At 38.2% G+C, this 16,854-nt stretch overlaps 1 protein-coding gene across 1 annotated transcript; it reads left to right on the top strand.

The window, feature by feature from the left end:
* The first annotated feature begins 235 nt into the window (after positions 1-235).
* On the top strand, positions 236-11,520 carry LOC146471015 (uncharacterized). Its single transcript, XM_085121296.1, has 4 exons — positions 236-259; positions 462-555; positions 5,815-8,813; positions 9,826-11,520. Exon 3 carries the CDS (start codon positions 5,841-5,843, stop codon positions 8,802-8,804), a length of 2,964 nt encoding a protein of 987 aa, XP_084977422.1. The 5' UTR covers positions 236-259; positions 462-555; positions 5,815-5,840; the 3' UTR covers positions 8,805-8,813; positions 9,826-11,520.
* Positions 11,521-16,854: the final 5,334 nt, after the last annotated feature.

A 16,854-nucleotide genomic window follows, 5' to 3' on the forward strand; every position in this document is an offset into this window, starting at 1 on the left:
GGTCAAAATTAAGGATCGGTTACTCATTTGACATTTTCATTATTGTTTGGGGATCGCGTGACAATCATCAAGCTGAAAATAACAACAGCTTCCGGTGTTAAAATATTTTAACACGCTTCCTCAGCACAATCTTCTAATTTGCCTTGGTCTTTAGTGGCCACAGTTTTAGTTCAAAGAAATCTTTGATGCAAGTGGTTTGCAATAAGCTGACAATCAACACTCGGTCTGAGATTTAAGCAACTCCTGATAGCAATTGAAGGTAAATATTGTACTGAAGTAATCACATTTATTACATATGGCATAAACAAAGATACAAATATCACTGAACTATCGATCTGTCTTTACCCGACCTTTATAGTTTGTAAAATTCATCAGTCGTAATAATTTGCTTATCTGCACGTTATAAGATAATCATATTGAAATCAGATAACTTGATAATTGTTTGTCTCGAAATTTCTTAGCTCCAGAATGAACATTTCTGTAAAGCTTGATTGAATTGAAGAGAAATCCCCAAGAAGGATCCATTTGGAACACCAGTGGTAAGTAATTACCTATGTTACATATAATACTCAGAGCTTAAACGGTTTTTTTTTTGTTCATAAAGAGATATATCGGTTTAAACGTTTTACATATTCGTTGTGTAATTTATTGCGCTATGTTGTTTTGATATTTACACAAAACAGAAACTCGCATTATTCCTCAAAATCATACCATGTCAAGCCTAATTCAATTTTACCTCGTAGTCTTCTTTCAGTGATACTCAATCACCAACCACCCTGATTTTGACAAACCCTAACCGTAACCTTAACCCTAACACTACCTGCCACTCAGCGATTTCTTTTAGGTGTAGAATCTGTTTGGAATGACATAGCCTGCGAGAAGAGACGCCTTTCTTAGCTTTTGCTTCATACATTCTCATCAGTTCATGTCAAAGCAGACGCTTTTTCCACTTTTGTTTCATAAATTCTGATCAATTCAGGTTAAATTGTGAAAAACTAATGTTTTCTTTAGTAAAAGGTCACCTCAAACTCTCGCACTGCTGAAAAACTAATCGCGCTTTTTTGCGCCGTTAAAAGTATGCAAAAATGCCTGCTACCATTTTCAGAATGTAAACAGCCGCTTTCAGGTAAATTCGGGGAACCAATTCCCCTTCCTAAAAATTTTGGGAATTCAAATTTTCCGCTAAAGAATCCAAACAGATTATTCTGTGTTAGCTTACACAAATATGTCTTTTAAAAGGCCCTAAAATGACGTGGCGATGCAGGGACTAGCAATTATATTTTTTTGTGGTTTCATGTCCCCGTTGGGTGCCGTGTTACTCTAATATTTCTTCCTATGGTATTGGAAATTTATAACCGGCGTCTTTATACTAGCAACTCAGTTCTTAGACAACCTAGTTTGAAAAACTAGTTAGACCTAACGAATTGACAGGACATGTATTTAGCATTGAACTTAATTGTAAAGGAAATTTTTTTAACTTAGAATCGATATTAAGGATGCTTTTTTGCCTGTGATGGGGCATTTTTCCAGTCTATAATAGTTTTGTTTCAAAACGAACATTTCTACAAGTTATCACCGCTCGTTCACTGCGCAAATCAGTTTACAAATTGCAATTGTTTATTGCGTTTCCAACTTCAAACCTTTCATTATCATTAACCGAAGTCCATCAAAATATCTTCATCAGTTCGGTTTATCTGTATTTTGTAATACTGAGCATGCGTGGTCTGTGATGATGTGTTTTATTTTGCCAGCCGGTCAAACGCGTTTATGAGACATTTTTTTTTCGTATAAACTTGAAAGCAGATGATTGCTTGCCTTTGATGGATGTTTCTTTTGCTAGGTGTCCCCACAGTCAAGTTGTGTAACCGCTTTTAGTTTCGAAATATAAGTAGACGGAATGACAATACCCAAAGATTTGTTTTGGATGTCGTGCACAGGATACGCAACTATTCATCTCGTTGTGATATCCGACATTCGAAAGACACCACCCGCCTGAGAAATTCAGATTAGCGAAATGTCACCGAAAAGTTTTGAAGCACTAAAATCTGAAAATATCTAACGACATGTCGTTTTTAAGTCACAATAAGAACAGCTTGTATTTTTAAAAAGCCAGCAGCAGCTAGGGAGATTACGAGAATTAGTTTCCGTTCTTTAGGATTTTCAGTGATCTAAACTTTCAGTAAACTAATTAATCAGAACAAATCAAACTCTGTTGGATTACAAACATTTGCTTTTAAAGACCATAAAACCATCTGAGAATACAAGTTTTCTCGTTAGATTCCTTTGAAAATTGCGTCGGTTCTATTGTTCTTGTGGCTCAAATCGTAACAGCAAATTTAGCTAAATTTTATTGCCGGATGTGCAAGGTAATCTTAACGTTGATTTTGAGTTTGGATATTTTTTTTTTTATTTATTTGAAAGCCGGTTTATTGAGTAAGTGAGTGATTCAATGACTGAGTTTTTAACTTATCTAATCCGTCAGTACGGCAGTCATTTGGTTAATAGTTTACGGCTTTATTTTTTTCTAACTTCTAAGGTAAAATTGTTTCATTAATTTCTTGGAAAAGTATAATTAGACTAAATTTTCATTGATCAGAACAAAGCGGGAACAACTTACACGGTGACAACCAAACTATTCTAAATTAGAGTTCGTGGTACTAATATTAGCGGAGCTCCGCGCGCCGGATGTTCTACCAAACATCAAAGACTATTTTCCCGTATTCTTCATTTGTTAACGTTTATTTAGAGACTAGAATTATTACTATAGGACTAGAATTGACACAGTTTTGGATTTCCAAACATTTTCCCCCGGGAGCTAACTTGCTCTCGCAGATAATGTCATGTTTATGTGATTCCGATGGCCGTTTACAGATCATTTGTAAACGAAAATGCTTTCTTCCAGGCAACAATCGATAACTTTATTTATGTTACGTGTTTAAAGCTTTACGCAGATGCTTCTGTCGTTTATTAAATTCTCGAAACCATCGTTTATTCGTTTAGAAATTAATTTTTGTACAATATTGTTTCGTGGCCGTGTTTTTTTCATTCGCACCACACGGCTCTCGTGTTTGTAAACAGACACAAGTTTAAAAGTTCTGAAATAATTCTACCATACACTAAAGACTATTTTCCCGTATTTTCCATTTGTTAACGAGACTAGAATTATTACTATAGGAGCAGAATTGACACAGTTTTGAATTTCCAAACATTTTCCCCCGGGCCGGTAACTTGCCCTTACACAAAAAAATATGATCATGACGTGTAATTAGACGGCCGTTTACAAATCATTTGTAAACGAAAATGCTTTCTTCCAGGCAACAATCGATAATTTTTCTTTATGTTACGTGTTTCAAGCTTTACACAGATACATTAAACGTTTCAATACAACCAATATTCGCAGAGAAATTATTTTTTTAACATTTGGTTTTGAAGCCGTGTACATGCAATGCCTTTGCGCCGCTCTGCTTCTATGCGCTTACACTGTATAAAAACGCACAAGCTTTAAACGCTCTAATATTTCGGGCCACAACTAAGCGTTGAAGTCTAAATTTTTGTAAAGGTCAAAAATTTTTTAGTAGGAGCAATGTTGACTGAGTTATGATTTTTCAGACATTTTTATCCGAACGCCAAATATATATGGGAACCCTGTTAAGCAACCACGACGGCATCAACATGGCTGAAAATAAACAACAAAAACAATCGCTCCGCACGTGCATTTTAAATTTTGGTACATTTCTTTGCCGTCCTCCGAAAAGTGAAATGACCTAATTTAAGGTTTTGCGGAGAATATGAGCAAACGACGGTGAGTTTTTCTTTCCTTGTTAACTTAAACGCAACTCCTACCAATTTAGGCAACTTGCTAGGCGTTTCAAAGCAACAATCAATAATTTTTCCTTATTTCACGTGTTTCAAGCTTTACAAATGTACTTCAATCGTTTCGATAGGAGAAATATTCGTGGAGAAACTGATTTTTGAACTTTTTTTTTCGGGGCAGTTTCGTTCGCACCGCACGGCTCTCATTCAGTTGTAAACATATTTAAAGATCTATGCCAAGCAACCAAGGGTGATTTCCCCGTGTTCTCCTTTTCTTGACGTTTATTTCGATTTCAGTAGGAGAAATATTGACTGAGTTGTAAATTTGACACAGTCACGTAATGAAGATAGAATATAAGTTTAATTCAGGAGTAAACTAACAACAATAAAACTTATTGTCAGGCTATCCAATTCCTACCGCTTAAAAATCCGCGAAAATAGATCGATAAAAATAGCAAACGGTGGATCTAAAGAAGGAACATAATTTCTTCCACAAAATTTGACCTACTCCTTCCTCCCACCAAAAGGACACTGTTATGCTCAGTTATTATTCGTTGTAAGGAGAAGTAGCGAGTTGAAAGCACTTGCATGGTCGCCATGACTGATTTCAGTTGCTCAACTGAACAAATGTCAATCCTATCCAAGTTTTTAGCTTTGACGCAAATAATCCGGCCTTTGCTGATTCCTGTAAGAAACACGAAAACTAACGTTTAGGGATTTTCTTTGTAGCTGCAGCACTTGATTTCCATGTATTTGTGGTACAAACAACCCGGCGTAAACAGTCGAACTCCAAAGAACTTGAAAGAAGTTGTTGTTTTTGGACACAAAATTAAAAAACCAACGGAATGTAGAACTGGCATGTTCAGCCAATGAGGAGCGAGTATTTTCGCCGCTCGACCAATCAGGAGTAAGTAATTTTGTCCTCGGGGAAAGAAAAATCAACTAAAATTGCCCTCCATTGCAACAAATTAGCATTCAAAAAAAATCTGCCCTCTGTATTGCATTGTTATTGTCTGGGCAGTTTGCTGTATATGCACTAAAAATATATATAACTGCAGAAAGAATGAGGAACTGGTAAGGTTATTACGTTCATACGCTAAGCAGATTTTTATAAATTAAATGCTATGAAAAAAATTGGAGCTCCGCTTTTAGGCTTGTCTAAATATATATATTAGAAAATGTCAGAATTCAGTTTATATGTAGTTGTGTCCCACAGAGGGACACAAACATGGCATCTCCATACTGTGTACCATTTTTCTGTAAAAAGACTAACGTTCAAGGACTAGAAAATAACGGTAAACTTACAGGCTGAAAACCAAATTATTCTAGACCTGAGTTAGTGGAAGTTATCTTAAAAAAGTTCAGTATGCAGGCTATCTATTTACACTCTTGACAATATTGATGTACACTTTAAATAATCTCTTGTATCGCAACTCAGATCTAACAGCAAAATGACATCAGCTTCTTTTCTGGAGATGAAAATTTTCCTTTGAATAGGGAAAACTAAAAGAGTGAAATATTTAATGTGAACGAAGCCCTTTCTGGTAATATCGCATTAATAGTACTGAGCTGTTTTATGAAAGTCATTATAGATAAAAATCCTAATATGGGAAGAGAAAGGATCCTTCTCTATGCATTGATAATTCATCAAGAGAAAACAGAAATCACTGCTGTGACCGTGGTTTGGATGTGTAATAATAATTACCATAAAATCTTGCCATCTTTAGCCTCGAATTTCTCCAAGAATTACTGATCATTTGGGAAGCCATATCAAACTCTGTAAAGTGTGTTTATTCAGATATCCAAACAACTCAAGGTCGTTTAAAAAAACTCGCCTTCGCCTCGATTTTTCAACCTACTTCTCAGTGTTTGGATATCTGATGAAATACACTTCCTCGTGTTTGATATGTTACATGAACAATTTTCCTTCAGAATATCGATTCTCTTAAACTATCTTTCCTTCTAGGTACGTCTTTTGTGTAACAGAAGTACATTTGAGAGATCCTGCGATCATCATCTACACGAAAATGGTGGATAGAAAGTTAGCAGTTCTAGTGTTTCACGTGCAAGAGCTTAGCATTGCCAAAAAACAAGGGAACAGAGTGGGGGAGGGAAAAGCCTATGCTAATCTTGGCGTAGCTTATTACAATCTGGGTGATTTTCAACAAGCAATAGAGTGTTACACGCAATCACTTAGTATTTGCAAAGAGTTTGGGTATGGGAAAGCGGAGGGAGCTGTCTCTTTCCATCTGGCCAATCTTTATCACTTGGTAGGAGATTTCCAAAAAGCGATAGAGTATTACTTGCAATCACTTAGTTTTGCCGAAGGGGTGGGGAACAGAACGTTGCAGGGAGAAATCTATGAAAATATGGGCCTTACCTATTACAATCTGGGTGATTTTAAACAGGCCATGGAATGTCACAAAAAAGATGTTAGTATTACCAAAGCACTGGGTGTCAGGGCTAAAGAGGGAAGAGCCTATGGTAATCTGGGCTGTGATTATTACAGTCTGGGTGATATCAAACAAGCCACAGAGTGCCACAAACAAGATCTTAGTGTTTCTAAAAAGCTGGGGGACAGGGCAGGAGAGGGAAGAGCCTACAGCAATCTGGGCTGTGCCTTTTACAGTCTTGGGGATTTTAAACAAGCCTTAGAGTGCCACAAACAAGTTCTCAGCATTGCTAAACAACATGGGAACAGGGCTCAAAAGGGAATAGCTTATTGCAATCTGGGTATTGTGCATAGCAAACTGGGTAATTTTAAACAAGCCATAGAGTACCACATGCAACAATTGAGTATTGCCAAAGAACTAAAAGACAAGGCTGGAGAGGGAAAAGCCTATGGCAATTTGGGCATTGCTTATAGTGGAATGGGTAGTTTTAAACAAGCCATAGAGTTTCTCGAACAAGATCTTAATATTGCTAAACAACTGGGGGACAGGGCAGGGGAGGGAGTTACCTTTGGTAATCTGGGCAATGCTTATTTCGGTCTGGGTAATTTGAATCAAGCCGTAGAGTGCCACAAACGACAAAATAGCATTGCTAAAGAAGTAGGGGACCGTGCTAGTGAGGGAATAGCCTATGGTAACCTGGGCAGTGATTATTTTGGTTTGGGTGATTTTAGACAAGCCATAGCGTACCACAAGCAACATCTTTCTATTGCTAAAGAAATAGGGGACAAAGCAGGGGAGGGAACAGCCTATGGCGCCCTGGGGAATTCTTATCGCGGTTTGCGTCATTTGAAAGAAGCCATAGAGTCCCAGAAACAACATCTTAGCATTGCTAAAGAAGTGGGTAGCAAGGTTGGTGAGTTTAAAGCCTATTGCATGCTGAGTGGTGCTTATCAAGACCTGAGGGATTTCGAAAAAGCTTTAGAGTACGCCAAACAATCTCTTAGTATTACTAAAGATATAGGCGACAGGTCTGGAGAGGTAACAGCCGAAGCATGTCTAGGTGATACCTATTACGGCCTGGGTAATTTTAACCAGGCCATTGAGTGCCACCAAAAGTCCCTTAGTATTGCTAAAGAAGTGGGGGACATTGTAAGAGAGGGATTTGCATATTGTTCACTGGGTCTTGATTATGAATCGTCGGCTTCCTTTGCTGAGGCACTTGATTGTTATCAATCAAGTATAAGACTCTCGGAGAAAGCAAGAGCTCTTCTTCAGTCGGAAGATGTATGGAAAATAAACTTTCGCCATCTCAACCGGGATGCGTACACTGGTCTGTGGAGAGTTCTTTTGATGAATGGAGAGACTGATGAAGCTTTGTGTGCTGCTGAGCAGGGACGAGCACAGGCATTAAAGGATATTTTAGAAAGAGAGTATGGTGTGGATCCGCTATTCTCCGTGTCTAATGAACCTAAGGAAACGATTTCTTATATGCTTAACGATTTATCGACGCCTATAGTTTTTCTAGCGCTTGATAGTAGCGTCCTAATCAGTTTCTGGGTATTAAGAAAAGGCAAGGAGATTGTAAGCAAACTGTTTGAAATTGAAAATGGATTTGCCACGTTGCTATTAGAAAGCACTTTAAAAGAGATTGGAGCTGGCGTTCGCGTCAAATGCGAGAATCGCACGATGGATGAGATCAGTGATGGACCACAATCGACCGGAGAAGCTGTTGAGGAGATAGAAGAATCAGCGACCTCCTCTGTCAACTCTTTGCGCCCATTATATGATGTAATTATTGGCCCCATTGAAGATTTGCTCCAAGGTGACCAGTTAATCATTGTACCGGATGGTCAATTTTGCTTGGCTCCTTATTCTGCACTGAGTGAATCAATCAGAATTCGCACTGTTCCGTCGCTGACCGCTTTAAAGCTGATCGCAGGCGCACCTGACGACTTTCACAGTAAAAGTGGTGCCCTACTCGTGGGAGATCCTTGTTTAGATGAAGTTCCCATGAATTTATCACAGTTGCCTTACGCCAAAAAGGAAGTCGAGATGATTGGAAAGCTTCTGAGGACGACACCTCTCACAGGCAGAGATGCAACTAAAGACGAAGTGCTGAAGAGACTCAAGTCAGTTGCTTTGGTGCACATTGCCGCACATGGATGCGCGCAAACTGGAGAAATTGTTTTGGCCTTAGACCCTGGTCGCAAAACCGAGCCTCTCAGAAGACAAGACTTCATTTTAACAATGTCAGATGTGCAAGCAGTTTGCCTGAGAGCAAGGCTCGTTGTCCTGAGCTGTTGTCACAGTGGCCGGGGAGAGGTTAAGTCTGAGGGTGTGGTCGGGATGGCACGATCTTTCCTGTGTGCTGGTGCTCGGTCTGTTCTGGTGTCACTCTGGGCGATTGATGACGAGGCAACTATGGTGTTCATGGAACGCTTCTATCAACACCTTGCAGATGGAAAAAGCACCAGTTTAGCTCTTCATCAGGCCATGAAATCTGTTCGTGAGTCAGAGGAATTCAGTGCCGTGAAGTACTGGGCTCCATTTGTGCTGATTGGTGATGACGTTACGCTTGAATTTGGAGCAGAAAAATAAAAGTTGATGGTAAGCGTTGTTTGCGAAAAGAAAAGTTTTTTTTCGAATAAATGTTTTGTTCGTAAATATTTGAACTAACTAAAAAACTGCTTAATACTTGTCCATGAAGGGATTTTGAAATTAATTTTTTTACCGAGCTCTTTAGTAATACTTTTTAAAGGGGCTTTACCTTCCCTTCTTGGTAAAAGGAAGGCGAAAAATATTCATTGACAGAGCTAGATGTTAAAGAGATTGTTCATACTTACCGCTGTAATGTCGAACTTCGCAGTTTTTTAATTCTACTACCTCCTAGGTTATCCTGCGTGGCAGGCGCTAGAGAAGAGAGTAGTGGAAGTGAACGCCCGCGCGAAGTGGGTGTGACAAGCTCGGAGAGCGACGGGAGGGAGAAGGAATACACGTCCTTTTCCGTCTCCTACTTGCTTCACTTGCATCGTGTGCGCGTTCGAGTCTATTCTTCTCTCATTTTTTCTAGCGCCTACCACTAAGGCTATAATCCAAACTCTGTAAATCAAAAATCAACGAAATGATGCATTGTTAAACTGCTACTATGTAATTATTTTGTACGGCCAGTCTCAAGAAAAACGCTGTCAATTTTTGAGCGCTGCGTTAATTTAATAAGACCTCAATGGTTTGTTTTAAGTCCTTTTGGTCGAAGTTCCTTTCAGGTGTTAAGATTGATGGGAATGATCATTAAAAACTGAACAAATCGTTCAATGAAAAGAGTTTTAAGAGGAAACGGAAGGTGGTCTCACAATATTGTTTTCACTCGTTATCATCTTTCCTGACGCCCTACAAGCTAAGCGCCTGAAAAGGCTAAGGTTTATTTGGGTATCGCAGTGACAATGTTTGGAAGAAGAACAAGATTCAAATGTTGGCTATGTTTTGAACTTTACGGTTCGCTTGTCTTTTTCTATCTCATTTTTATGGTTTTGTCAATTTAAAGTCTTCAAAAAAGTTATTGAAATTAAGTATTTATTGTAAACATTGAAATCATAATATTCCTGGTTCTTTTGTTCGGCAGATGCTGCGACGTCAAGACAAGAGAGGATGCTGGACGTGAATATGACACATACATGATGAGTATTTTGGTTTACTTCAATTATCACGACTATTAGTTTACATCGTTAGATCCAGCAGATGAGAAAAACTGAATGTCGATGCACGCTTTGGCCAAAAAACGAAAAATTGAACAATGTAAACCATTGCGCCATGCATCAAGTGCCGTTTCAGTTTCCTACTTATGTGTGGAGAAAAAGACAGTAATGTGATTGTTTTTGTGCATGTTTCTTATGTTTAATTTTATGAGTTTACTTGCTGTAACTTTGCTATTTTAGTATCAGGATAAGAAAACTAGAAATGATCCGTCTTCTCTCAATTAAGTATTCTAACTGAAGAACCAGCATTGTAGATATATTTTGAGGCCGTTGCCTTCCTTAATATTCTAAGGAATAGTGAGAACTTTAGTTTTACAGAAATGATAGAATAGAAATGGCAAGTTGTGTCAATTAACGCAAATAAGACGGGGTATTTACCCATTTAGGAAAAAATTAATCCTGAAATACATATTATAAAGAAGCTTACAAGTGACATTCGTAGGGGAAGGTGGAAAATCTGTTTTCCCTCAGTCTTCCTTGAAATGTGTCATTTTTTTACAGAAGAAAACTAAGTCGGAAAGCTAGTTGAGTTTCATGGCTGTGAAAACTCAAAACAACCCATCAACACTTAGAACTTGGTAAAAAAATTTGCAATTCAGATGTAAACTTGTAATAGTAATCTGCGATGCCGATTTTCACTAAGCAGAAGTGACATCCATTTTGAGGAGTTGTCTTAGACTAACAGCAAAACAGAGCGACCGGATGACAAACTCGCAATGTGATTGGCCAAGCGACTGCGTTTAAATTTTGGTAGATTTTTCTCGGTGCTCGTGCAAGGGAAATTGATGAAGTCGCCAACTAACTAGTAAGGAATAACCCATTGCACAGATTTAGCTGTTGTTGAATAGATCGGTCACCTTGTTATGCTTACAATCAGACAGCTCGCTCTTGGCTTCTATCTGCTTAGTGCGGTGACTAATTAAGCTAATAGACAACTGAATAGTCTAAGCGCAAGAATTTTGCAATGCTTAGTTTAGAACGGATCGCGATCCGTTTCCCAAAACTCCCGAAGACTGAGTCGGGCCTGAGGAGCCATGACTTTTCAAATTCGTTTTCTGGCCATCGCGCGATCGTTGGTAGTTTTTAGCGTAAACTAGATCAATGTGTTTCTTGCTATTATAACGTTTCAGTAGGAACTCGAGCAAACAACTCAGCAGCCAAACAAATTACAAACAAGCAAGGGGGTGTTTACATGGAACCATCACGACTTTCACAGGTGTTCGAGTTCATGCCGGTTCCCTGGCCTGTAGCACTTAAGTACTTGTCAACATGAAACTGGCTTAAATTTCATATCGCGAATCGCGATTCTCCTTCGGAACGGAACCTAATTCCGGTGTCATGGCAGTTCCTTTCAAACTGTTGTTTTGCGTCCCTGTTATTTTGTTACAGGGCTCGTAAAACTGGTTTGATGTAGACGCAGCATGAAGACAGTCAGGATGAAGTCGTGCCGGCACCATGACAACACCCCCCTTAACAGAGCAATCAGCGCAGCGCTCTTATACCCCAAGTGTAACTTAATATGTAAACATTTGTAATAAAGTATTTAAATTTATTGAACAATATTGACGTTAGAAAATGAAATATTTACGGTTGTTGATTTTTTAGTTGAATAACTCTCGGGTACAGGGTTATGTTCAGGCTTAAAGTCAGTTTACGCACGCGTGACGAGTTTTTCCAAGAATGAAATGAACCATTCTTTCAGTTCTGTAATTTCCGGCATTTGAATGGAATCCTGAGAAATCTTTCAAAAAAAAAAAAAATTAAAATTAAATAAAAAACGCATTAACTAAACAAAAATATTCAAAATACTTGGGAAACGATTCTTATTTTTGAAAAACTTATTGCTGTAATGTAAAAAAAAATTCTTAGCTATATACCGTCAATAAACCAGGGTGATTTATACAGAAACTGACATATAAATTCCAAAACTCCGTTCAAATTTCAAAAATGCCGGTCACGCGTGACGTAGATTGACTGTGCATATATTCATATAAGACTTATTGTTATGTTTCGGGGAGCAGAATAAACAAAGAAACCCGCCCTTGAAGCTCTCGTAAGTAACGCGGAGCTCAGCGCCGAAGACCTCGTGTTGATGAAACCTAAAACTATGGCACAGTACAATAAACTGAATTTTTAAGACCAAGTGATGGTTTGAAGGGTTGGCAAAACACATTTTTCTCGTGAGTTGGAGTGACACATATGTTGCAGAATATTCAAAGAGAAGACGCTACAAGAAATTTTGGAATAAATCATGTGCTAAATAGAATGGTGTTTTAACCTCTCCGAGTCATGTTTCAAATTCAAACAATGTATAAAAGGTAGCATTTGCATGTGCTATCTTAAAAAGATGCAAATGTTTTATATGTACAAAAGTGATATGATACTTAAATGAGAAGCATCGCATCATCACATGCCTATATTTTTAAATTGCATATATATATATATATGTCAATTTTTATACACTGTTCTTGAACTAATAATAATCTCAGAGAAATCGGGACATCGTTTTTATCCTTAATTATTATTATTATTTTAACTTTTTTCAAAGATCTGTCAGGTCTCATGTTGATTTAAATAGAAAACAACTGAATTAACTGCATGATGAGGTTTTTTGGCCCCTCTAAAGGTTTGCTATCAATACTTTGTTGACCTTATCCTACCCCGACTCCCCACCCCCCTCCCATTAATAGAATCTGGCCGGATACTGTGCCCGGGGAGTAAGGGACTTGATCGGGGTGAGGAATTTGAACCGCATATCTTTTTTTTTTGGACTCGCGGAATTCGTGCGTGGACTTTTCTGGTTTATGGGAGTTGGAAGTATTTTAAGGACAGAAATTCGCTTTTGTAGACGAATGACTCTCTCAAAAGGGCTTCAGAGTAGGTTTTGAAGGTGTTATTAATATATCACTGTTTTTAAAGTATGAATAGTAATTTGTTGAAGGTGAAACTTTGTCCCTTAAGAAGAAGCCTTGGATCACCTAAGGGAATGACATTTGTACGGCGTGTTGGCCGTAGGATCGCTTAGCAAGGTTAATGGTTGTCCATTGGAGCAGATTTGTGACAATTTTAGATGATAAAAAGTACTAAAAGACTAGAGAAATGGTTATGGGAAAAGGAAAGTTTAGTGCCATGCTTACACTCAAAAGATCACGCAGTCCCTTGCAATGAATAAGTTCAAAAGACAAATATCTGGGGTAGGTGTTCTCTTCTAAAGCTTCAAATCTCTGAATCATTATAGTCAGTTCCGCTGCTAAAACTTAAAAGGGACATTGATGACTTCATTTAACCAAAGGATCGCGCGCTACAGTTATATCTCGAGCTACTTTTAATTAAAAAAGTTACAACTACGAAATAACAATGTTTGTGTTCACTCAGTTTCAGTATGAGAAGTGCCTAACTTAAAGGTTTGTCATCACCTCTTTTGTGATCACATAGAGATATTTTTTTGCAATGTCAAGACTTGTTGGGAGTTATTCGTTTCTGGAGGAGTAAAAAACTTAAAAATAGACCTCGAAACGTTCGATGATATCACAGGGGGCCCACACAATGTGTCTGTGTAGCCGATTGTTATTATATAGTAAATGCACTGGATTTACCGTTTGCTTCACCTATAGTGATATATCGCTAACTATGTATATAAATCAATGATAAATAAACGTTGAATTACCTTATCTGTGGTATATAGTCGTCCTTTCACCTCAAAAGCGGTTTTTTGAGCGATTTTGAAGGAGTTTGAGTTCGCCGTTGACTGTTCCATATATAAGAAGGACAAGGGAGGAAAACTTGTTTTGAAAGGGTTCCAGCGCCGGAGCGATTTTTCCCCCAAAAAACGCATCGCTCCGATTTCAAACTTCACAGCATAAAGGTCAAAAGATTTTCGATTCTTCTCGTACCTTCCAATCGAAAATCCATCCAAACGGCCCGGAGCTAGTCCTCGAAGAAAATCAAAATCCCACAGTATTCGAGCGAGTGGAATGCGTAGCAAAATGCTTACGTGCCATTGTCTAACTTCGTCCAATCAGAAAGGGGCAATTAGCGGGACGGTTAGCTGGCACGTAAGCATTTTGCTACGCATTCCACTCGCTCGAATACTGTGGGAAAAGGTCCAGCGATATTTGAGTCTGGATTTGTTCCTTGATTAATAGCTACCCCTCGATTAAATTTTGAAGAAATTGGTCATACTGTATGGTATTCGCCTGGAATCGGGCGGGAACCGAAAACATAAAAGCGCAGGAAAATAACGCGGCTTGCACGAACGCCACGACACGATTTATATTTTTCCATTCTGACGGGAAGAAATGCGTCACAAATGTTATCAATCAGACCTCGATGTTTGTGGTTTTTGTTTAAAAGAAACGTACATCCAGAATAAGACTAGAATGCTCGAGACCCTTTCTATTATCAGGTGCCAGAGTGTAATGAAATTTGTATTGCTGTATACGGTGTCATACGTTTAATATCAGTTAGTTTCTTACTATAATTGACTGAAGTATTTAATCGCTCTTAATTTTCCTTTCGGTTTTGTTACTTTTCTTGGAAAATGTTGCACATACCTTATGCGATACTCAGAAATTCGAAGTAAACTGAATGAAGCTTGTCATATGTGTGTATGATCAACGGTATGAAAATAATATATCATTCACTTCAAATTGATGTTGACACGGTGAAATATAAACAAAAGCTGAGAATTGAATTGGTGAGTTGCATTTTGATTAAAAATAAATATGAATAAAAAACGGTAAGAAAGGAGAACTTTGATATTTTAAGTACCGTCATCGGAGGTTTTATGTAGTGTCACAAGATATCAACACAAAATGAAAATTTTCTTTTATTATTTAATTTGCATTAAGTACACCTTCAAATCAAAATTGCTCACATTCGAAAAGTTTTTTAATATCTTCCTCAATGAAACCGATAGCATATTCTATGCTGCTAAATCACGGCTGCTCCGTTTAGACTCTCCTTTTTTTCTTTAAACGTAAGGGGTTTAAATCAAGCTAGAAAGAGACGGCGGGTGTTTAGATGGCTCCACAATCAAAAATTCGACGTTGTTTATTTACAAGAAACTCATTCTTCCAGAAGTGTCGAAGAAATATGGAAAGCAGAATGGGGAGGGAAAATTTATTACAGTCATGGAATAACACATTCAAAAGGTGTGATGATATTATTTAAACCGAGTCTGGATTTCGAAACAGAAAGCATCTTCGCTGATAAGAATGGACGATACTTGCTATTAAAAGCCAACGTGCTAGAATCTTTCTTCTTGTTTAGCAACATTTACGCGCCTAATGACTCTACCGCCCAGATAGCTTTCTTTCGCAATCTTGATAACACTCTCCTACCATTTGCAGATGCACAAATCATCTTGGGAGGTGACATGAATTACCCATTAACACCTACAGATAAAATGGGTGGTGCTCCTGTTCAGAAAAAACAAAAAGTCATTGACGAGATTGAAGGCTTGATCCGGCGTTTTAAACTTCACGACATTTGGAGAAATCAACATACCAACAAAACACAATTTACATGGCGTAACAATTCCTTGAAAGTGCAATGCCAACAAAACACAATTTACATGGCGTAACAATTCCTTTAAAGTGCAATGCCGCTTAGATTATTGGCTTGTGTCCAAAGAATTGTTGATGTCTGTCATTGATACTAACATCACCAACCCCACAATATCTGATCATAGCGCTATTACTTTCACTCTTCAATCGAAAGAATACGCTAAACGTGGACCTGGGTTTTGGAAAATTAATAACGCTTTGCTGAAAGATGCAAATTTCATTGACGAGCTCGTAAGCAAAATACCCGAATACAAAACCAAACACTGTTACCTTACTAATGAAGGCCTGTACTGGGACATGCTCAAGATGGGGATTAGAGGTTTCTGTGTACAATACTCAAAAAGGAAAAACAGAATGAAAAGAAAAAAGGAACGAGACCTTCAGAAAGAAATTGATCACCTAATGGCCTTGCTGCAATCCAACAGATCGAAAGAAAATATCAGTAAACTCTACCAATTAAGAGCTCAACTCAACCAGATTGCTGAATATAAAACCGAGGGTGCAATGATTAGAAGTAGGATACGTTGGCACGAAAAAGGAGAAAAGAATACTAAATACTTCTTAAATCTTGAGAAAAGGAGGTTTGCAAAAACTCATATAACCAGGCTTAAAACAAGTACTGGCTCCGAAACTTCTTGCGAAAAAGAGATTTTGGAAATGCAGAGAGCATTTTATGAAAATTTATATACGAGCGCTCCCTGTGATATTAGTGCACGCGATGCTTTCCTGGGAGGCCCTAACCTCGTCAAACTCGACGAAAACGAGCTAATTGAACTTGAACAGCCTTTGTCGAAAACCGAGTGTTTCAACGTTCTTAAAAAGTGTGCTAAAAGCAAATGTCCGGGCAGCGACGGCCTCTCAGTTGAGTTGTATTTGCACTTCTGGCATCTACTTGGTGATGAGAATTGGTCCAAAACAACAAAGACAAGGTATCATAAAGGTCATACCGAAAAAACGCAAGAACAGGTTGTATTTGGAACATTTGAGACCGCTAACGTTACTTAACGTCGATTATAAAATAGTAACCAAATCTATAGCCCATAGAATCGCTAAAGTCCTCCCCAAATTAATAAATGACGACCAAACTGGCTATGTCAAGGGCCGCTATATAGGACAGAACATTAGACTCATTAACGATATCATGATGATAACTGAGCTAGAAAACATTCCCGGCATGGCGATTTTTGTGGACTTTAAAAAAGCTTTTGACACCGTCGACTGGAACTTCCTTTTTAAGACCTTGAAGGCATTAAATTTCGGCCCTCAGTTACTACAGTGGATCCGAACCTTTTACACTGACTGTTCTAGCTGTGTAGTAAATAATGGTTA

The sequence above is a fragment of the Pavona decussata genome, unplaced genomic scaffold (assembly GCF_977016875.1).
Source record: "Pavona decussata unplaced genomic scaffold, jaPavDecu1.1 SCAFFOLD_107, whole genome shotgun sequence".
Taxonomy (NCBI): domain Eukaryota; kingdom Metazoa; phylum Cnidaria; class Anthozoa; order Scleractinia; family Agariciidae; genus Pavona; species Pavona decussata.